Raw genomic sequence first — 23537 nt, 5'->3', positions numbered from 1 at the left:
TATCGATTGTTTTGAAGTTTATTTGTTTACAGCTGTTTCAATGCTCCCTTCTAACCCTAAATCCATTTAAATATTAATGAGAAAAAGTCCACCCATTGTATTATTCATTTAGTGGGAATGTAAAATCTCTGGCTTGTAGCCCAGTAAGTTAAATAGGCACCCGAAACAGGCAGTGAGGTAGGAGAACGGGGGTGGGGGCAGGTCTTGCTGGGAACCGGGAGGATTAATCCTTGGTAGGACCTGCGCTGCCAAGTGGAAATCTACGTGAGCATGTGAGCCGGCTTGGGACACTCTGGGCTGGTGACATGGTCTGCGGGCAGGTCTCCTCGCCGGCCCTTCTCAGTTTCATGGGCTAAGACGCAGAGTGGCCAGGGAGGAGAGCATCTGGGAAGCCGGGAGAGGGGCCTCTGACAGCTGCACCGCGGCGCAGGGGTAGGGGCACTTCCGAGCTCGGCTTTGTTTTACGGAGTAGTGGATTCAACATGATTTATAGGGAGGTGCTTCCAAGGACCGTGGTCTCTAAAAGTTCGTCAGAGTAACAGGGACAGAGGAACCCACATATTTCCCAGAGTTCTCAGCCCAAACATGGTTTCAAGGCTGTAACAAAAGAAGTGAAAGCAACGTAGCACCAGCTCCTCGGGAAGGGTCTCTTGAGAGGCCGGGCCCACGTCCCTCTCCTCACCCAGAGGCTTTTGTCTCTCCCTCCAGTCCACGCTTGAGGCCTTGGACTGGGGGCCTCAGCCGAAGAGAAGGCAGGGCACAGAACAGTGCTGGCCTAACTGTGTGAGAGAGAAGCTGGTTCCAACCAGTGAGGCAGGATCTGGAACCACCGGCCGACCCTCTTTGACCCAGGGGCAGACCCACAGGGGAGGCGGCGTCAGCGGGCAGACGTGTGTTTCTAAACTGACGGGGTGGGCTGGGCAGCCACCTCACTGCCCCCAGCCCAGCGGCTCTTGTCCTCCACCCTCTCCTGCCAGAAAGGGCCTGAAGTTTCCATGACCACTCACCCGAGTGATGGATTGTATTTGAATCCCGCTTCCAAACGTGGAATCAACAGCTTCCGCTGTCCAATGTTGGGCATCTATGTGATCCGAGGGGGCAAAGAAGGGACCACACACTGACCACCGTGCGTCCTGGTGGCGCCTGGGAGCTCGCACCCCGCGTGTCTGCAGAGCCCTCCCCGCTGCCCCCGTGAACAGCAGGGCTAACGCCGAGCATGCTGGGGGCAGAGCACTGGATTGGGTGAGAGGATCAGGGCGATTTCCAGCTCTGCTGTGTCATCGTGAGTGGACAACCCATTCACCTGTGACTTAAGCAAGATACAACACAGCTGGGGCTACCAAGAGGCCGGCTCGCTCAAGAGTGCAAGTGGAATGAGGAGGGTTACTATGCTCTGCTCCTGGGGAGCGCCAGTGAGAAGTGTGACCCTCCACCTGGGGCCCCAAGAATTCAAAAGAACCTGCCAAAGCACTCATACAGAGGCCAAGAAGTGTGTTTTCTTCCCCTAGTGAGCAAAAAAGTAAGGAATGATGGGAAGAGAGAAAAAGTAATCTATTGAAACAGGAAGGTAATATGAATTTATGAGCCAAACAAAATATGTAAGCTCTATGTATTCTTGACAGTCATACACTGTTACATCTTGCTATCATATAAAAGAAATAGGGTGACTCTTTCCAGGAAAAATTCCATCAAATCAATAATACCTAATAAATGTAAGATATAAAAGCAGTATGCCAGAACCCGCGCAGGGCTTTCTTCCTTACGTGTTCCTTATTTCAGTCAGTGGTGCGACGTCACCATCCACCTCTTCATCCAAGTCAGCATCCTCCCTTTCTCTCAACCTCCCACACATCCCACCAGCACCAATTCCACCCGTTTCTCCTCCACCTTGTACACACCGTACCTCCTCTTCCCGCCCTCATCACCTCCACTGTTCCATCCCACCCTCTAACCTAGAAGCCCCTCAAAGGGTCAGGCCATGCTCATTAAAGTGTGTGTCTCCAGATCTAAAAGGTGGTGGAAGGAGGGCCCAGGGGCCCAGGGCAGCACCGCTTCAGTGTGAGAAGTGGGCCTTCCCCCACGGCCTGCCTCGGGGGAAGCAGACACTCGCGAGGTGTGGAGCTCTGAGCTGCAATCAGAAATGCAGGAGGCGGGCTGCAGGAGCTGTGAGGGAAGAGCTGCTTCTCCCCACCTTCATCACGCCTAGACTGCTCAGCCTCACCCTATTCCTGCCTCTTCACTTCCTCTGGATGGTACCTGTCCAACCCTACGGGTCAAGAACTTGAGCCCTAGCATCACGAAGAGCTGCAGAGCCGGGGGCAAGTTACTCAGCGTCTAACCGGCACAGGGAGACCATGAGCAGCACCCAGCCGGGGAGGGCGGGGAGGGAGCAGCCAGTGACACAAGGCTCGTGAGGGGCTTTGCACAAAGCTGCCTGCAGTGGGCGTGCCACTACCATGGGCCATTCATCTCCCCACGCTGGCTCAGCTAAAACCCCACCGAGGAGCCGAAACTCCAACAGAAGTTTAGAAATTTATCACCACTGTCTCCTCTGACTTCTGACTCTCAGATGAGGAGAGAGGCACATGGGGCGGGGTGAGTCTTGAGGAAAGAAAACAGAGGGGCAGGCTAGCAAGAAACTGCCCTCTCCTCTTTTAAAGATGTGACTCTGCTGTTACCTTAATTCTTTCCTTAATTCTCTCTTAGTCTCTCTGAACTTTTCTTCTTTTCCTTGTCCTGCCCCCTGCCCACCTTTTCACATGTGAGCTGCAAGAAGAATGTGAAATATGGAGTGTGTCAGACCCGAAATCAAATCTTAATTTAGCCACAGACATTTGTGCAGCCCCAGGAAAGTTATACCCAAGGTCACTGAGTCTGGTTTTCAAGCCCAACAGTAAAACAGGACTTGAATAACTAAAGATGAAATCAGTTAATATCCACAGAACGCCTAGCACAGAGTGACACCTGAAGGCACTTGGCAATGCTGCCGCTGGTCTCTAGGAATTCAAGGTCTTTCCTCGTTTGACCTCCCATGGCCCACTGCCCAATCCCATTTTGCTCCCCTTCACAGGGGTCTATGATGGTTAATTTTGTGTCAACTTGGCTAGTCTATATTTTGCTGAAAAGTATTTCTTAGATGTGATTAACATTTACAATCAGTAGATTATTTTAAGTAAAGCCGATTACCCTCCATAATGTAGATGGGTCTCATCTAAGCAGTTGAAGGCCTTAAGAGCAAACAGGTCTCCCTTGAGGTTTCCCAAAGAAGGAATTCTTCCAGATTGCAACATAGGAATTCTGCCTGAGTTTCCAACTTTCAGACTGGCAACTGCAGCATTAATTTTCACCCAAATCTCCAGCCTGCCAGCTTGCCCTAAAGATTTCCAACTTGGCAGCCCCCACAATCATGTAAGCCAATTTCTTAAAAGAAATCCCTATCTATCTATCTATCTATCTATCTATCTATCTATCAGTCTGTCCATCTAGCTCTCTATCTCCTGTTGGTATTGTTTTTCTAGAGAACCCTGACTTATATAGGGTCCTATGCTGATTGGCTAACCTATCACCCTGATTTGGCCACATCACTAGTGGGTAGAGACCGAGAGTCCTTTACAAGGCCAGCTGCAGGTAGAGATGGCTTTTTTGTTTCTCCCTTTTGAGCAACTTGCCATGGGAGGAGGTTCAGCCATCTGGCTCATTCTCCTTCGCTTCCTCCTCCCATATGGCTGGAATACTGTCTTGCTCGTGAGAGCTGGTGGGAAGGCTGGGCTCTCTATCTCAGGCTACTCTCTGGAGGGTCAGGGGAGGTAGAGGTCAGTGGGGCTTTTTCTTCCTTATTTCTTAGTGACTCTACAAATCAATTCAGAAGACTCTGGCTGGACATCGAGGAGGGAATAAGCCAGCTTTGGTATAAAGCTAATCATTCCTGATCCCGTAAGAGAAGACCAAGCTTGGCTTAGGAAAGTTCTCTGCATTGGGTCTGTGGTCAAAACCACAGCTAAATCTAAAGTTAAAAGTTTACTAAGTTTTTTTTTTAAACCCACAGCTAATGACAGTGTTGCTCGGCTATTCTTGGCTAGCGCCCTGTGGTGAGAGATAATTGGTCCAGGGCAATGCTCCCGGAGCCCCTGGCCAAATACTATTTTAATACCATCAAAATCTCGTGCCGGCTTTAAACCTGAGGTGTCAGCACATCAGTGCTGATGTTATTTATCATCCCTTAGGAACACCTGCCCTGCCTTATTTTCTTCCTCTTTCCTCACCTCTCTTCCCTGTTTTTCTTTCCTTCTCACCTTTCTCCTCCTTAATTCTCATCTTCCTTCCCTTGCCTCCCTTTCCTCACCTTTCTCTTTTCAGCTTTCCCCGTTACCATCATTACTCATTTAGGGCCATGCAGGGGAGGAAGGAAAATCATCCTCTTCTAGGCACATCCGTGCAGGTGAGACCAGGTTAAGGTGAGCATCGGGAGCAGCTCTGAGCAAAGAAGGCCGGAGGGTACCCAGCAGGACGGCAGAGATATGGGGAGTGGGGTAATCTGAAAGGATGAAAAACAGCCAAGACAGAGGGAAGCTGTATGCTTGACCATGTTTCTTTCGAGTCAAATAGTAGAGCGCTGGCTGAGAGCCTATGTTCAGGTGTCTGAAGGCTTGGGTTTAATCTTGGTTCCCCTGATTTCTAGACATGTTCCTTGGAGCAAGTTATTTAACCACTTGAGGACGTCATTTCCTCAACTGTAAAACGAGAAGAGTAATGTGACCTACCTAGTTAGGTAGCTGTGAGGATTGAGGGAGTAAATATCTGTTCAGTGCTTAGAACACTGCCTAGCACATAACACATTTCCAAGAGTTGCTAGCTATTCTCAGCCCCACTGGGAAACTCGGGCAGCTTACAGCAATCAAGACCCACCTCTCCCCTTGCCCTCTCCGTAATCCAAGAGGAAACTGGCCCAGTGAGAGAGGGGAGGAGGAACAGTACCACCCAGGCCGGCAGGCACAGACTCCAGGCAGTTTCTAATGGAACTTTCGATGCACTGATGCACAGAAAAAGTGTACTATCCAGTAAGTAGGACTTGGCCTGAGACCCTAACCTTCCGTAACAATGGGTGTATACTCCAAACTCCACATGTCCACTTACCAACAATCCACTTTTTAGATGGTAACTGCCCACAACTCCAGTATGCACACAAGTTCCTACGAAACTTAAATCTTAAATTGAGGAGGATGGGTGCCAAGATGGTAGAGTAGAGAGACTCACAGCTCGCCCTCTCCCACAAACACACCAAGAATTACATCTACAAACCCGCTGAATCACACAGAGCACCTACTGAACTCTGGCAGAGTGTCTCTCGCTTCAGAATACGGGAGGAGTCCTTACAAAACCCAATAAACAACAAGCTCATACTGTATAGCACAGGGAACTATATTCAATATCTTGCAGTAACTTACGGTGAAAAAGAGTATGAAAACGAATATATGTATGTTCATGTAGAACTGAAGCACTGTGCTGTGCACCAGAAACTGACACACTGTAAACTGACTATACTTCAATAAATAAATATATATATATACACCAAAAAAAAATCTTAAATTGAGTATGTCATAAATATTTCTCACATTTGAAGTGTGCTACATATGGAAAAGGCTCAGAAGTACTGCCTTAAACATGGGGCTCGGCTGTAGATTATTTGTCCTTTTAATTGATTTTTTAAATTTAAATTTAAATTTTTTAGGGGAGGAGGTAACTAGGTTTATTTATTTATTTGTTTATTTATTTAGTGGAGGCACTGGGGATTGAACCCAACCACTCTACCACTGAGCTACACCCAACCCCACCCCCAGATTTTTCTTGATAATTCTTTTCGATTTTATAGTTAGCCAGTTCTCTTCCTTCAGTTCTTCTCTGAATCCTGAATACTTGAATGTAAGACTGGGAACATTTTCCTACTAAAGCCTGACGGTAGCCTCTAGGGCGGCATCCTCTGAGATGAGAGATTCTTGGTTCTAAATAGGAAGGGCCTAAATATTTATGCCACATGGAATAATGACGGAGCGAGGATCACTGCAGATGTGGGAGGAGAGTCTGGGTCCAATGTTAAAGTCACAAATATGCGGGGGGCAGGAAGAACCTGAGTTTCATCTGCTAGGATGCCAGTCTCCTAGGGGGTGACTAATGACGATAAAGGAAGCCAGTGCTGCACTTGAGAAAAAAGAAGTATCATTGGCCCTCCCACACTTGACACGATGAAGCAGAGAAACCGTGAGAGAATTTCAGGGGACTGAATTGACCCCATCTCCCCCGCTTCGCGGGAGCTCCCAAAAGGCTGACAAGGAGATCACTTCAAGGACAAAGAAAAGTCAGGAAACCAGATGGAGGAGGATCTAAGCAGAACCTTAGAAGACTTGCTTCTCCTTTCCCTTTGCCCACCTCTCACCTTACACAGCAGCAGTTTCTCGCTGCCACGGACTTGTCTGCATCTTCCCAGCGGACAGCAAGCTCCTGGAGGGCAGCCCACGTGTTCCCACATTTTATGTTCCCACACCTGGCACAGTACTCAAAGCACAGAAGGCATTCACATCATACTTTGTGAGTAACTTAATAAAGGAATTCCACGAATACTCACTGAACTCCTTGCTAGGGGTAAGTGGAAAGGGGTTTGAAAAGGGAATTTTGATGGCATACAAGTCAGAGTGATAACATATCTTTTAAAAATTATATTAATAATAAATCTTACTTGAAGGGAAAAAACAATAAGGTGTTTTACCTGGTGACTGCTGGTCTCAGAAACTTTAACATCCAAAGACCCTGCCAGGACTGCATACCAGTTGGTTCCAATATCACCCTGGCGAAATACTGAAAAAGAAATGGTCATGTGAATAGACCAAATATAAGTTGGTTTCACTGTGTAACCTGATAGTTTCCCACTGGTTATTGTAAGCACCACATGGACCTAGATAAGCCAACCTAGATAAGCCTTCCTCTCTCTGCTCCCACCAGGACATGCCATAATTTTCTCTCCCTCTTCTATCAGCGAAGCTATATCCTATCTATTCAGCATTCCATGAAGTAGAACTCTATTAAACAGAACACTTTCATGTTTACAGAGCACTAATAAGGGATGATAACCCTAAATGTTATAAGATCCTCTGAATGCAAGAAGAACTGACTGGTGGTCTATGTAACTGACCTTAAATAAACTTCATTGTGTTGTGATTCTTGGAAAATTACTACTCTCGATGGGGTACATATTAACAAGATTATTCTACTCAACAAAACCAGATGACCACCCCAGTTTCAAAAATCTATTTATAATAAAAGCAACATATTTTTCTAGAATAAAATGTCTCCTTTTAGGCTAGCCAATGAATGATTAAGAAAAAAAATCTGTTTTAGAAATTTTAACCACTGTATTGTCATTGTTCGTTGTCTTGTTTGTTTTATAAATTCATTGCTTTTAGGCATTAGGAGTTAACTACTCTTTGGAAATGATTCTCATCAAAAATTTCTGAACTTAATTTTGCTTTACTTTTTTAATCTCAGAGAGAAACTATTTAGATATTTAGATAGAACCTTAGTTCCACACCCATGTTAAGATCAGTAGTTTGGAAAGTCATTCTGAAATACTGATTCAAAAGGCTTGTACAAGCCCAACTACACTGTAAATATCCTAATAACTAGATGGAGTCGTTCTTTTTCTTTATGAACTTTGTTTTAAAGTCTATTTTGTCTGACATGAATATTGCTACCCCTACTTTCTTGTCATTTCCATTTGCATGAAGTATCTTTTCCCAACTCTTCACTTTCAATCTATGTGCTCCTTCACCATGAAGTGGGTCTCCTGGGTCTCCTGTAGGCAGCATATCGGGGTGGGACCAATAATAACCCATAAAGGAAAAGAATATGAAGAAGAATATACACATGTATAACTGAATCACTATTCTGTACACCAGAAACGAACACAACATTGTAAATCAACTATATTTCAATAAAAAAAATAAAATTTTATTAGCTGCATATTATTTCCTTATGTCGTCAAATAAATAAATAAATAAATAACTAGATGGAATGATCTGATATTTTAAAATTCTTTTCAGAGAGTCAGAAGTCAAGTGGCTCAATGAAAAAATCACACAACAGCTCAGTGGGACAGTTGAGTTCTGGCAAGGCTAGTGCTCACTGCATCTGAGGAAGCTTCCGGGAGCCGGAATTAAAGATGACAAGCTGCTCGAAACTCTGTGACTAAGACCTGCTGTGGAAAGGCAAGAACAACAATGGCGTCCTACCAAGTGCGATGAGAAGCTTAAGACGGGGGACTGATGAGTTTATAGCTGGCCTTTCCAGTAACTGCTATTCTGAGCCTCTGTAAGTGACTTATTTTAGAGTTAGAGTTTTGCCTTTCATGAACTTCTTGGCTCCAAAACACATTATCATTTGCCAATCAAATTCACCTTAAATATCATCAAAGACTCATTTTGAAAATGGCCTTAAGAAATAGAAAGCAGAGTCTCATCTCCAAAAGAATGAAGTTCCCACTATTAGTAAGAATAAAAAATACTGATTTGAAAACAACATGTATGGATGATTTTGTTCATAGAAGTGTGATGGTGTTTTTGCACATGTGCATGTGGGAAAACATCTTGAAGGACACACAGAAAATGGTAATGGCAATCTCTGGATTTGGGGATTGGAGGTGACTTTTATTTTGTCTTTGAAATTTTCTGCAACGATGTTGTGACAGACCTCGTTGGTTTCCCACTCAGAATCATGTCCTCCTTTCCTCCTATTTAACTGAACATGGATTTTATACAAGTTCCCACCCTTCTCCACAGGACCAAGTGCTCAGAGTATAGCTCCACTGGGGTAACCATGATTGGTCTAAATCAGTCATGGTGATACAATGGTTTTTGCCAGCGACTGGGTTAGATGTGGGCACATGATGCATTGAAACAAAACCTGGCCAGTGAAACACTACAGGGAGTCTGCTGGGGGACTTCTGAAAAACAGACAAGAATCATTCCTCAGCAGGAACGTTCTGTATCAGCACACATGCCTTCAACTGCCGTAGCTAGCTGTCTGAGAACTATTTGGGACAAATCTGAGGACAAAAGCCAACATCTGGGGATGCAGAGCAAAAACGAATAAACCAACAAAAAAGAAGGGAGGAACCTGCAATCTTAATAATGTCACAGAGTCACGCAGTCAGCCAACCCTGAAGATGTCCTACCTCAGGACTGCCTACTCATGAGTAACTGATTTTCCCTCCTTGTATGAGTAATTGATTATTCAAGCCAGTTGGATGGAAGTTTTCTGCTACTGCAGCGTAAGGCATCCCAACAGATGGAAAAGCACTACTTTTTAATGAGCAAATACTTTTTTCAAAAACGCAGCTGTCACCCTATCATTTTACTCTCTCTGCCCCTTAGTCACATCTGGAATAGATGTTATCACTGAGGTTAACTCAAAACATTACTGATTTATTACACAGTAAATCAGCTATGCTTTAATTTTAAAAATTATTATTATTAGTTAAGAGATCTTTTCTCTTTACTTAATATCCTACTGGCTCACATATTTCTTGAGTTAGAGAAGAGAGTTATATATTAGAATTTCTATGGATATTGCTGAACATATAAATCAGTACATCCTTCCAGCTCCATCTGGAAAGGAGGCTGCCCTGGAAGAACCACTTTTGTGCTGTGAAGAAAGGTGTTAAGAAAATGCCTACATGGAACTGAACAAACAAAGGAGAGAGAAATGTCAACCCAATACTTCGGTTGAACCTCAGCTATTTGGCACATAGATACCCCATATGCTATCCATCCCCACGTGGTAACCACAAATGAGCACAAACTATACATGAAAACACGCCACTGGAGTTGCATTTCTTACATGTTATTCCTTTTTCCAGATTCTCATAATAACTGCATAAACAAATCTGATGAAGGAGGTTTGGGTGAAATTTCTCAAAGGCTTTAACTTCTTTCAGCCGTGTGAAGATTATATCCACATCTTCACTGGATCGTTCCAATGGTCTGTAAAGGGGAGAAAAGGCACAAAAAGCTGTATCAGGACTTCCGTGAGTCAATATGCATTATTCTAACTGTATTCAAATTGATGCAAACATCCCGATTCCAAGTCTTTTACTGCAAATATTTACCCCTCTATAACCATTATAAATAATTCCTGGCCTTCGTCATCTATTCACCTTAAATCATGACTACTGCAAATGGTGTGATATATAATAAGAAATATAAAATAATAAGAAATAAGAAATTGTCTACTGTTCCTTGCACAGAGCTCCTTAAACTCTTGTCATTTCCTACATGAGAGTCATAGGGGCATCTTTTGTTATAATATGTGGTCTTTTGTCCTCAGTTCCTGAAATGCTTAAGGGCCATAAAGGTGAAATAGGTGTCAAGGCACCACAGCTGAGTTTACATTGATGAGGTGACTTCTGGAAAACCCCTAGGTAACCTAAGGATGGGAGCTGGTTGCCAGGAGAACCAATCATGTGATCAGAGGGTTGGAACTTCAGCCCCACCCCCTGACATGGGGGCCAAGGGGCTGGAGATTGAGTTCAATCACCAGTGGCCAATCCGCTTCAACAAGCATGGCTCAGTAATGAAGCGTCCATAAAAATCCTTGAACTACGGAGGTCTGAGAGCTTCTGGATTGGCGAACAGTCAGAAATGTGGGAAGCGTGGCACTGGAAGAGGGTGTGGAAGCTCCGTGCTCCTTCCCATACTGTGCCTATACATCTCTCTGTCTGGCTGATCCTGAGCCATATCCTTTTATAATAAATCTAGTAAGTAATTGTTTTCCTGAGTCCTGCGAACAGCTCAAGCTAATTCATCAAACCCAAAGAGGGGTTTGTGGAAACCTCTGATTTATAGCCAGGTGGTCAGAAGCACAGGTAACAACTTGGACTTGAGACTGGCACTTAAAGTGCATGTTTGGGGGGAGGGAAAGGCAGGAGAGGCAGTCTTGTGGGACTGAGCCCTCAACTTATGGGATCTAATGCTCTCTCCAGGTAGACAGTGTCAGAGTTGAGTTGAATTGCAGGACACCCAGCTGGTATCACAGAATTGCTCTAAGTGTGGAAAACCCACACATCTGGTATCAGAAGTGTTGGATGTATGGTAGTAGTGTGAGGACCAAGGAAGCACGGGAAGAGGAGTTTTTCCTTTACAGATGGCTATACTTACTTAAAATTGAGGTCACAAACACAAATGCCTAAAGGGGGCCTATCAAGTAAAGTAAATGAGTGAAAAGAGCCAAACAGAAGGAGAAAAAATCTCTTCTATACAAAAACAATGGTAAAAGCAAAGACAAATTGGAACTGATGTTCTGCCTCTGTGTTGGCAATACTATAGGGAATGGTGGGGACTGCAGAAGTGGGACTGCCCACAGGGAGCAGACCTTATTGGCTATTTTCCTTATCACTGGTTTTCTGTGGAAACATGGGCCCAGGTGTTGTTCTATCTTTCAGTTGTTCAAGAACAGATATCTAGACATTTGTTCATATTTTTAAATAGAAAATAACACTTTTATCTGATTAAAAATTGACGCATACTCATTGCACAAAATTTTGGAAAATTTAAAAAGCACACAAAATAAAAATCATCCATTATTCTATTCTGCATAACCACTAATAACATTTATGTGCTTTTTAAAATATATATATTGTGTTCACATTTCTTAAACGTTGAGTGGGCCACACAAGAAACATCTATGGACACAATCCAACTTGTTGACCATCCTGTACTCTGTGAACGAAGATGAGCCAAAGAACTAAACAAAATGAGACAGTTTTACAGATGATATAAACTATTTTCTTTCTTTCCTTGAGCAGTTTTCCAAGTCTGTCCTTTCAATAGGCTTTGTAGGATCACATGACATTCTTTGATAGATATTTCACAATATACAGAAAATACCCCGCCTCATAAGTGCCCAAGAACATTCTGGGATCAGAGGAAATGAGCTGGGTGAGGATGTGACTGAGTGTGACAGATAATTCTCACCAAACCCCTAGGTGCTCCCCGACATTTACCAGCTGTGTTGGAGCCATGTTCTGGCCAGTGGACTGTGAACAAAACTAGCCGGTATTACTTCTGAGGTATAACTGTTAGGAGCCGGTGGCTGGGGTGTCTTCCATCTCCTCCTCAGCCACAGCTTTGCAGTGTGTTATGGGTTATTGTAGCCCTAATACCCGGGACCCATGAGTGTGACCTTATTTGGAAACAGGGTCTCTGCAGATGTAATCAAGTTAAGATGAGGTCATACTGGATCCGAGTGGGCCACAATCCAAGGACTGGTGTCCTTATGAGAAGAAGGAAATTTAGAAGCAGACACGCAGGGAAGATGGCCATGTGGAGGTGGAGGCAGAGACTGGAGTGATGCACCTCTAGGCCAGGAAACACCAAAGACTGCTGGCAACCACCGGAAGCTAGGAAGAGACAAGGAAGGACCCTCCCTTAGAGGCTGCAGTAGAACATGGCCTTGATGACATCTTGATTTGGGGCTTCTGGCCTCCAGAATCAAAAGAGAATAGATTTCTATGGTTTTAACACACCTAGTGTGTGGTCTCTTGTCTCAGCAACCCTAGGAAACTAACACAGAAGGTGTGTGGTTCAGATGCTACAGCCACAACATGAGGACTTTGTGTAAGTGACAAGCAAAGTTCCACTGAGTGAAGCTCCTGAGATTTTGGGTGGGGTTGGGGGTGTTGTTACCACAGCATCACCTAAACTAACAGAGAGGTCAGGACTGGATGCGCCAGGGTCTAAGGGACTTGGCACATTGCCAGAGGAAGCCAGAGCCCACCATGAGAGATGAACATTTTTGGAGGACATGAGCAGATGACCTGTCACTAAGGGGGTGACCTAAGACACAAGCTTTCAGGAGTTGTTTTGAGAGGATCTCCACCTGCCCCCATCACACTTTCAGGCCCAAGATAACTATATTCAAAGCATATGCCTACAGCCTTGGCAAGCTTCCCGATTTACCTCTACCGAAAGGGCATGGATTCTGCTTCCTAGGGAATCGCTGATGCCTCAGTGCCCCGTTTATGAGATGCCCCGATGCCTCAGTGCCCCGTTTATGAGATGCCCCGATGCCTCAGTGCCCCGTTTATGAGATGCCCCGATGCCTCAGTGCCCCGTTTATGAGATGCCCCGATGCCTCAGTGCCCCGTTTATGAGATGCCCCGATGCCTTAGTGCCTCGTTTATGAGATGACCAAGCATCTGGAAGAGCTGGGAGCCCTGCAGGCTTTCCCAGGGAGGGACAGCACATGGGCAGCAGCACCTCTCTCCACCCCTCATCCCTTTGGAAGGGCCTTACCAACTCCCCACCAGAAGCCATGTTCTCGAGGTTAAGGGGCTTTGAAACAGATGCTAGAATTTCGGCAGGAGGCACACCACTTTCAGCGAGTCTCTGAGTGCGGGGGGGAGATTTCACAAGCAGTGAGGGTGGCAGTGGCTGGCCGAGCCTCCCTGGATGAGGCGGGGCCGGCGGGGCATGGCTCCTGGGAAGCGGTGCAGGCAGCAGCAGGCTCACACCCAGCCCCGGCCAGCAGCCCCGCCAACCCCAGGGCCGGGGGTAGGTCACAAGGACCAGATGAGCTGGATGTTGGCTGGACATTGATATGTGGGTTCCACCTAGTTACACGGGAAAGGAGATAGAGATTAGAACCCATCTTCCGTCAAGAAGGAAATGAGCACCCGTCTTGCTTGTTCTCCCAGACCATGACCCATATTAGGAAGGCTGACCAGGGCAGCTTAGCAACCTTTTTGGCCCAGCACTCCCCAGAAGAAACTGGACTACAGAAGAAACGGAAAGCAGAAGAAGAAAAACTTCCATACTTCCATACAGTCCAAAAGAACTTCAAGATTCCCAGCCAGACTGTGTGAGGCCAAGTGACAAAAGACACTTGGAAAGACAGAGTTAATCTGAGATAACCAGGACGAGTGTGAAACCTCTCTTCCTGATGTTTCCTTTGGGTACCCCCAAATTAGGCCCTAATAATGTCTCCCGTTGTTGAAACATTTAAGCCTCAGAAACTACAAAAAGTAATGTTTCATCGGCCCTTCATGGAGTGGAGGAAATTCCACGCACCTATTACCGGACATCTTTGCCAGCCCACCTCTGAGATCTACCCCAGGTGATGATCCTTCGGTTGCCCCCTTCTCTGGTGAACACATCATGTCCTAATGTCACCTATATTCTCATCTCTGTAGACAGAGGTCATGCCTCGTACATGCCTCACTGACAAGCAAGTCAAACATACGATACTAACCCAGAGAAAAGAAACGCCAAAACTCCCATTTTTCACTTGAATGGCAGGGATCAAGAATCCAGTGCGCTTTCAAGATATAAGAGCCACTATCTGTGCAACTGTATTTGGCTTGTTTTGCACTAATTTCATTTCAATGTGGGTAAATGAAACCATGTTAATACATTTGGTTGTATTCACTTTGTGTCCTTCCAGAAATGTGTACAAACCATGCCTTCTTGTCCTTCATAGATCCCATGGTACTCAGTAGAGGGCCAAGCATGCAAGAAGTCCTCGGGTGCAACGTGCTACAGAGAGAGACCTCAAACTGAACTCGCCTTCTCTCCCACATCTGCGACCGCACCTGCACACCTGCGTGGGGCAGGCTCATTCTCTCTCACCACATCCAGGTAATTGTACCGACTCAGCGTCTCTCCACTGCAGCCCTCCTCCTAACCCCTCCCTTGAGGGTGAATGCAGGGCACACATATCGGGATGGGAAGCGGAATGGCACGGCACGGCAGCCCTTGCCCAGGAGGCTGGAGAGCTTGGGCTCCGTCTCATAGTAGGCAGAAGCATTTTAAGCAGAGTGGTGGCATGGCTGGATGTGTGTTTTGGAAAGGTCGCCTTGACTGTAAGCAAAGGCAGGTGGGAGAGGGCACAGACCAGCAGCCAAGAGACCAGGCAGGAAGCTCCTGCAGTGTTTCAAAACGATGACGCAGGTTTCTCCAATTCTAACACACTCTAGGCTCCTTCCACTCCCTCAATACCTGAGTCCAGCTGGTCCCCTAAGTAAACATTCCAAGTTCAGAGAAGTTATTTTCCTTAGCCTAGCCTCTGACACCCACGGCCAGGCCCCACTGTTTAAATCACTTAAAAAAAAAATTCACGTTTAAGGCCTGTTCAAATAAGAATAGAATGATCATTTACAAAAGAAGGCCCTGTAGTAGGCAGGATGCTAGGCTAATCCCCAAAGAACCACCCCTGTATAACCCCTCGAGTGGGGGCAGCAGCTCTAACTTATTTTCAGTCACCAGAATACGGCATAAATGTAGAGATATCACTCCCATGCTATGTCATGACACAAAGCAAAGGGGAAAAGATTTTGTGGGTATAATTAAGGACCCTAATCAGTTGGCTTTAAGTTAATCTAAAGGTAAATTTTTTCCACGTGGGCCTGACCTAATCAAGCAAGTCCTCTAAAAGAGAGGGAAAAAAAAGGGAGGCTCTTTTGCTGGCCTCGAAGAAGGGAGCTGCCGTGTGGCAAGAAATGTATGAAGCCCCTGGCTGACAGCCAGTGAGAAAACAGGGACCCCAGTCCTACAACTATAAGGAACTGAATTCTACCAACAACCAAGTGAGCTCAGAAGAGGTCCCCAAGTCCAGATAGGGACACAGCCTGGTCAGCACCTTGATTTCAGCCTCAAGACGCAGCAGAGGACGCAGACAAGCATGCCCACGCTCCTGCCGCATAGAAACAGCAAGGCAATAAAGGCATGATGTTCTGGGCCACTGGGTTGCTGTGATTTGTTACACAGCAATAGAAAGCTAACACAGATGTGAAGTGTCTTCGCACGCTGGCTTATTTCCTTATGACAAGCTTAGGGTTCACTTCCTTCATGGAGCTTTTCCTTACAATGTTCTCATTCTTCTCTGAAGTCCAATTGACAACATTTTTCATTTTGGCTTATTATCTCCCTATTTTATTATTTCACATGTCATGCACGTAAGTTTTATCATTTTTCTATTCATTCATTGATGAATACTATTTGGGTCTTGTTTTATAAAAACCACTGAATTGCTGTTTTCCAACTTTCTTTTCTTTCCTTCTCATAGTTCTTCAACTCTTCTAGGATGAGTTTCACTGTCATTGAAAACTTTCTAAATCAGACAGCAAGGTTAGGCAGAGAGGTTAACCCATCTGAGTTAGCAAAAGACACAAACTAAAAATATTTTGATAAAATAAAGTTCTTTTAAGTACTATATAAATTGTCATGGTAAATAATGCCTATTAGCAGTACCCAAAAAGATTATGTTATTAGAATGTGTTTATGATCTTGAAAGGAGTAGGTTTTAACACTGATTTATAACCTTTTGTCACATCAACCTTTCAAATTAATGGCATTCAAATACATAAGACTTAACTTTGCAATATGAATTATCAAAATGCATGGAATTTTAAATAAATCTCCACCAAATGCATCCTTTCATGAGGGCACATTCATTTTATTTATCCATTCAGTAAACTGTATTGCTTTCCTACCTACATTAGATGCCTTTCCTGGAAGGACAGAGGCGAGCAAGCACCAACCCTACCCCGCAGGAGCTCAGAGTCCAGTGGGGAAGGGAGCCATGTAGCCAAAATCAGAACACTGTATGGTAAGGACCGTAATGGGGGCACCCACAACATTCTAGGCTGTACCTTGTTTTATCACCCAAAGAAGCAAGAATGGAAACTACCAAAGTCAGGTGTACGAAGGAGGGCAAATGCTCTGGATTCCAGGTGCTGCTCACATGCATTATACAGTGTAGAAATTATGCTCTTAAATCTTAATTCAGCCAATTTGGGATTATCTAGGGACTAATTAACCAGTTTCTGTACTAGTCAGAGCACAAAATAATAACACACAGGCATTTGTGGGGTGAAATGTACATTAGCCATAAAATCAGCAAAACATCTCCCTTTAGATGACTCCTGTGTCTGTCTGTATGATAATATTTGCAAACTCTCTGCCACGAGGATGACCAGCCCCCCCATTAATCTGCTGAGTAAGTCCCTGGGTGCTACTTTCTGCAGAAGCTCTGGGGGACCTCTGGGGACAGTGGATTCCAACACCCAGCAGTCGGACCTGAGCAGGTGCAGGAAGGGAGGGGAGGCAAAACCACTCTGCCCAGCTGCCTTCCCAAAGTCATGAACAGGAGGCTTAGCCAAGAAATGGACAGCAGTAACAGGCTGTAATAGCGCTGGCATCTTGCAGGAATGTATGTAATGCTTAATTTCCTCAACTACTTCACTTGTACTCTTTTTTAATTTACAGATGTCTTTTGAAGATGAGTAAATGTATTTCAGTACATTGGGTGTAATGCTAAACAAATACATTTGCATTAAAATGACTTTGCAGTTTGTTTTGACTCGTATTTTAACAGACAGTGACTCAGGGATATGAAGAGCTAGTCCCACTCCTAATGAGCTATTAGATCCGAAATAATATATGGGAGCATTATAAATTATAAAAGGCTACAGAAGTTCTTCTTATTAAGAGTACCATTATCTTCATCATCATCATTAGCCAGAAAGACTTTTAAAAGAAGTATCCAATGAAAGCAATGAAGAAAGTGCTTAAAATATATGTAATAGAATTCTCTTGAATTGTTGAAGGTTTATAGATGGGTGTGCATGTATATTCTTCTCTCTCTATTATAACAACAGTAAGATCTCAAACACTATGTACTTGATAATCTCAGCCTTTTTGTAATACTATTAACTTTTCAAAGGGCTTTGAAATGTTAATCATCACAGCCCAGTTAGATGAAGCAGGTATTCTGAACTCTATCTCAGCAGCAAAAACATTTTACACAGAGGCTAGGTGAGTATTAGTATGCTAAAATCATGTGTACTTATAATGCCAGTGATGACATGGATATATCAAAAGTCTTTGAAACTCAAGATGTTTACCACTTATCATGTTATCATTTTAATTATATGATTATTAACCATGTAGAATACTGAAGTGTTGACTCTTTGCTAATTACAAGGTTTCCCAACAACATCAACAAAATTCAGAAAGAAGGTGTTGAAAATGCATTTTTTTTTGATCTGCAAACGTTTACTGAGTATCTGTACGAGAGAATAAAGCACTCCGGTGACACAGGGACCACAGTTCTTGCACCAAGGAAGTTAAAACTGAGTAAGGGAGAACTGTGAATGTACAGCAATTATCAAGGGGAAATGTGGTAAGAAACACAATTAAAATATGGAAGAAGAAAATATGAATTCAGAAGAACAGACATCACTTATGGATGAAAGTTCTACAAAGAGTTCATGAAGGCACTCTTGTAAACTCTTCCTACAATTGGTTCTTTCTTCTTTCTCTTTTTACGTCTACAGCTCCACCATTGTTTCATCATTTACTCCTAAAAATGGGATGTATCACCAGGGCTCCTCTCCCTGGAGACCTGCTCTACTGACTCCCCTCCCAGAGTTTCTTAACCATCAACCCCCAAAAACACACACACACACACACACACACACACGAACACACAGATACATACGTACACACCCATAAGTACAGAGATATATACAGATACATACACACATGTACAAACACACACACAAACACATACATACACACTGATAAAGATTCTCTGTTCACCAAACTTTAGGCAGACTCCTGTACGTTTTCCTAGACCAATCTGTGCACTTCCTTGTAAAATACAGTTTTGGCAAGAATCCTACTAAAAAGTCAGTTTAACCAGAAACCCCAACCTTGATATCTGACAACCCTGAATATCTGATTGGGTTCCTCATCCTCCACCATCACCCAGATGGTAGCTGATCACCCTTGTCTTCAGCAAGAACACTGTCAAGTCAGTTTAGCAGAATCCCCCCGACCCCTGAAGTTTCCTCTTAGTAATCTTCCATCCACTGACACCACCCCCCTACACACACACATCCCCTGCTTCTTGGCTGTAAATTCCCACCTGTCCATGCTGTTCATCTTTTTCCCACTGTAAAACCTATGGCAGTGGTCCCTACACCTGTCTCAACGGTTCTGAATCAAGTCTGCTCACTATCTTGAACAAGTACTGGTGAATATTTTTTTCTTTAAACACGCACCCGCACACGCACACGCATGCTTGAGCACATCCGTCCACTCAACCAATTGCCAAAGTTCTCTTTTGGCCCTTGATTCTGCCCGTGTTCAGGGTGACTTTCAGAAAAATATCCCCTGAATGGATCCGGAGACACCAGGTGCAACTGGAGCTCTTTATCCTCACAGCTGAGCCTGGCTGTCACAAGCACACCGCAACCTCTGTGACCCTTTCAGAATACGGCCGGCCCGCACAGCTGCCACCAGGGAGCAGGAGATGTTAAGTCTGCAAATCCCTGGCCTAATGCCTCCCTATTTAGAAAGCATGCCTGCCTGCTTTTGTCTCTATAAAAGAGTGAAGAGAAAACAGCCCCCCAGGGTCCCAAATGGGATAAGTGGGTTCCGACAGGAGGTCACCACCATTTTGGCCCTGAGGAGAGCAACAGGAGGGGTCAGAATATCTCCACCTCCCTTTGGCAGACAACCAGTCTGTTGTATGTCTAAGCAAGAGAGAGAGATGCCAGCTCTGGGGCCCAGGATGGTTGAAAAAGCCTGCCTTCAGGCCGCTGGCAGGAGCAGCCTTGCTATTATCTAAATAATGCTGACCCTGCATTTGTTGGTGTAAGAGAGAGAGGGAAACCTTTTGACCAGGCTCAGTGTGCTACAATTTGTCTTATTACAAATACAAAATCAAAGTCCAGCTTTGCCCAATTTTAACAGACTCTTTTCAAAAAATCTTCTCTGACTGTACATGAACATCTAAACTCAGTGCAGTATCATCAGACTGGGCACAAACCTCTCCATGGCACACGGCAGCCAGAGGTCCTCAGACCCCAGCCAAACTGGATGCTGACTGGACCCCAAGCAGCGCATGAAGTAGAACGCTCCCATCATTTCCCCTAGGTAACATGCTTGCCCTATTAGCATTAAGTTAAAAAAAAATTTCTTTTGGCTCTTTAAACTTTTAGAAAGACTTCTGGGATGACTCAGATAACTGATGCTTCTTTAAAAATGCTTTGCAGATAAGTTTGAAATGATGGCTTTTTTTTTTTTCATGTAATTTGCACCATGGTATGCAGACGCTCTCAAAAATCATTCCACAGTACTTAGTGCTACATTCAGATGTGAGATGACTCTGTTCAAAAAAATTGCCACCGCTACAACTAAATATTTGAAGAGCCCTTAAGACCCTTGGGTTGTGAGAATTAGAGAACAGGAAATGGGACTCTCTTGAGTCAGATCTTTTTGATCATCTTTTCTTAGCACTCCCAATTCTGGGGCAACAAGAAGGAGATCCCTTGAAGGAGAAACAAAGGGAGGAAAAAGGATGGCTGAGTATGGGGGAGATGAAGGGAGGACACTGCTTTATTCTCAATCTTTTATCCATTCCAACCCACCTGAGGCACTGGATACACACCCATGAGCAGGGGCAGAGGGAAACACATTTTGAGCAGGGAGTTTTGAAAATGTCTTCCTCTCCCTGGATCAGCTGGTTGAAAATCGCCGACTTTCAAAGGGAAGTGGGTATGCTACGATGATGATGATGGTGGGTCATCAGTCCCCGCGCCCCACCCCAGTCACCTACTTCCTTTAGAACCTCCTCCTGGTCTCCTCTTACTCTCGTGTCTCCAGACACACAGGTGTCTCTGCTGCCCCACCTGAGAGCCTCATTATAGCTCCTCCTTCTGCCACAGATGCTCTTTACTGAGACATCTGTAATTGCCCCCTCCACCCACTGCAAGTCTGAGCCCAAATTCTCTTCTCAGCCAAGCCTCTCCTGACCACCTGACTTAAAATCCTAGTCCTCTCAGCAGCACCTAACCCACTTTTACCCAGAATTCTTCAACACTTTCTAACATAATATTTACAATAACAGATACTTTACTATTTATTTTGATGATTGCCACCACTAGAATGTAAGCTCCATGAAAGCAGGGATTTTTTTGTTTGGATTGCTGCTGTATCTGCAATACCTTGAACAGTAGGTGCCCAATGAACATTGTTGAAAGAATAAATGTACTTTTGTGCCTTCTGTATTTGTACATGTGAATGTGTTATTATTATTAAAAGTGAGTAACATTTCAAAGAAAATTATATTACCATCTGGTTAAGAAACTACCTGCAAAAATTCCACTCTTCTCAACCACACTTGCCAATTGGAGTAATAATGAATCAGACTTTCAGTGTTCTCAGCGAAAGAAGCACAAAGAATCATTTCATTAAAAAAAAGAGAACAGCTTATCTATACAACAAGATTTCTCATAGGATCCATTTATATTTCCCCTCAGGTGAGCCCATGCTAATTTTCATGACTAATTTGATTAACCTAAATATTCAAAAATGGGATATTACTCCGACTTTTCTGAAGGTAAAAACCATGTGGGAAATGGAAATAATGTAGTTCTAAAGCTATACCCCAGAAACAAAGAGGGGAAAGTACCATTTTTTGAAGATATGCACTCAAATAAATCCATTAAACCAGGCCCAGACTGAAAATGATCCTAAACTAGAATATAGATAAAGCACTGACAACTACAACGGAGTTCATTATTCCTGTGTTGAGACAATCAAGCTGTTCTTGTGGTGACTAATCTCTCCTGCCCTGTAATACTTGTAGTGGATATACGTATATTTAAATTGGGAGGAGGTAGGCCTGAATTTTACCTTAATTGATAAATAGATAGGAATAGAAAATTTGGTATGTAGACACACTGGGTGAAGACAGGTCTCTAGATCTGTGATGATTATGGAAGTTTGAGTGTTCAGTGCTCATAAGGAAGTAGAACTCAGGTAGGAGGACAAAATAACAAGAGTCCCAGGGCTTCTAGCAGAGAACCAAAGAAAGGACAGAAAAAAGAACTTAGCCAGTCAAGAAAGGCATCATTTTGACCTAAACCAAAGGTTTGCAACTAGAATTTATTTAGTCAACTCATCAACCTCTTACTGAACCACAAATATTAGCCAACAGTCAAAGAAGGCCTTACAGATGTCTTTGGTTCACTAACAAAATCATCTCTATATCTGATGCTACAGATTAATCACTTAAGCAATATGTAGAATGGCAATTTATATTTTTTTAATGTAAGGAATTTTTTATTTATTAAAAAAATCTATTGCTTCAATACCAAATGAAGAGAACTACTCCTGTTATGATGGAGTAACTGGTGTCTCAGTAAACAATGTAAAAGTTGAACAAAATACACGAAGCAACTGCTCTCAGACACTGGATAACACGAACTATTATTCCAGAAAGAACGGAAACACAAGAGGTGATCCACACATTAGCCTTGATACTTTGCCTGGAGACACTTTCTGGAACTCAGACAGGGAGGGAGAGCCCACGTAGTGCATGGCGGTCTCATGGGGCTGTTGGGGCAGCAATGAGAATTCAGGGATGCTGAAGTGGCTGAAATCTGCAGTGAAGTGAACCAGAGAGAAGGAAACTGTTTATTGAAAGGGTTCCAAAATTTAGCATAGGAGTCTTTTTGACTCATTAGCTGCAAGTGTGCAGGCTAATACTCACGGAGAAGACTGGCAGGCAACAGCTCCAGAGGAGTAGAAGCTGAATGGAGATTCTGGAGGTCACACAGTGGTGAGAGATATAGCAGCCCTGAGCAGCCAGAGAAGACAGACCTCACTGATCATCCTGGACATTCAACTGAGACTCAAAAAAAGACCATTCTAGCCCCAAACTTAGAACTACCCTAGAAAGCCTTAAAAATAAGACTCAATAGAAACAATCAGATTGGTCAGTAAGTTTACTGCCTATGAAAATAGAAGCTAACATGCTTTAAATAAAGTAACTCCAGACTCTCAATATCAGAGGATCATAATGTCTAGCATACAATCAGAAATTACCACATATGTGAGGAAACAGGAAAATGCACCTCATAATCGGGAAACGTCCATGGAAACAGACCCAGAGATGGTAGAGATATTGAAAATACCAAACAAGGACTTTAAAACAGCTATTAAAAATATGTTTAAAGACTTAGAAGAGAAGATTAACATAAGGAGAGAAGAGCTAGGAATATCAGGAGATAAACAGATAAGGTCAAAAGAGAAGCAAATGAAAATTTTAAAAATGAAAAATACAAAATATGAAAAGAAAAAAATTCATTGGATGAACTTAAGAGTAGATTGGGCACTGCAGAAAAACAAATCAGTGAACTTTAAGAGAGACAGTAGAAATTATTCAAAAAAGAAGCATGGAAAGAAAAAAGCATAAAAAAATAATGAACAGAAACTCAGTGGCCTGTGGGATAGTAACAAGACTTTAATATACTTGTAATTGAAGTCTCAAAAGAAAGATAGAGAAAATAGGAAAGAAAAATAAATATTCAAAGAAAGAATGGCTAAAAATTTTCCAATTAAAATAGCAGTACATACCTCCACAGAGTCTAAAATGTTATGAAACAAAATTTCCACTTTATGAGCATGGTGTATTGAAAGATGGCC

At 43.7% G+C, this 23537-nt stretch overlaps 1 protein-coding gene across 5 annotated transcripts in view; it reads right to left on the bottom strand.

The window, feature by feature from the left end:
• RAPGEF4 (Rap guanine nucleotide exchange factor 4) overlaps window positions 1-23537 on the bottom strand; it is a 273427-nt gene that overhangs the window by 217261 nt on the left and 32629 nt on the right. For 3 of the 5 annotated variants that reach the window (XM_074363893.1, XM_074363889.1, XM_010960700.3), the window contains exons 2-3: window positions 9886-10028; window positions 6761-6849 (exon numbers count right to left, since the gene is read on the bottom strand). In XM_074363893.1, coding sequence (XP_074219994.1) covers window positions 6761-6849; window positions 9886-10028 — 232 coding nt within the window. Of the gene's footprint in view, window positions 1-6760; window positions 6850-9885; window positions 10029-23537 lie in introns of those variants that run through there. The other 2 variants (XM_045520925.2, XM_045520926.2) reach the window with 1 other exon arrangement.

Source organism: Camelus bactrianus, chromosome 5, assembly GCF_048773025.1.
Source record: "Camelus bactrianus isolate YW-2024 breed Bactrian camel chromosome 5, ASM4877302v1, whole genome shotgun sequence".
Lineage (NCBI taxonomy): Eukaryota > Metazoa > Chordata > Mammalia > Artiodactyla > Camelidae > Camelus > Camelus bactrianus.
The sequence above is the reverse complement of the archived record's forward strand: the minus strand, read 5'-3'. Positions and strand labels throughout refer to the sequence as shown.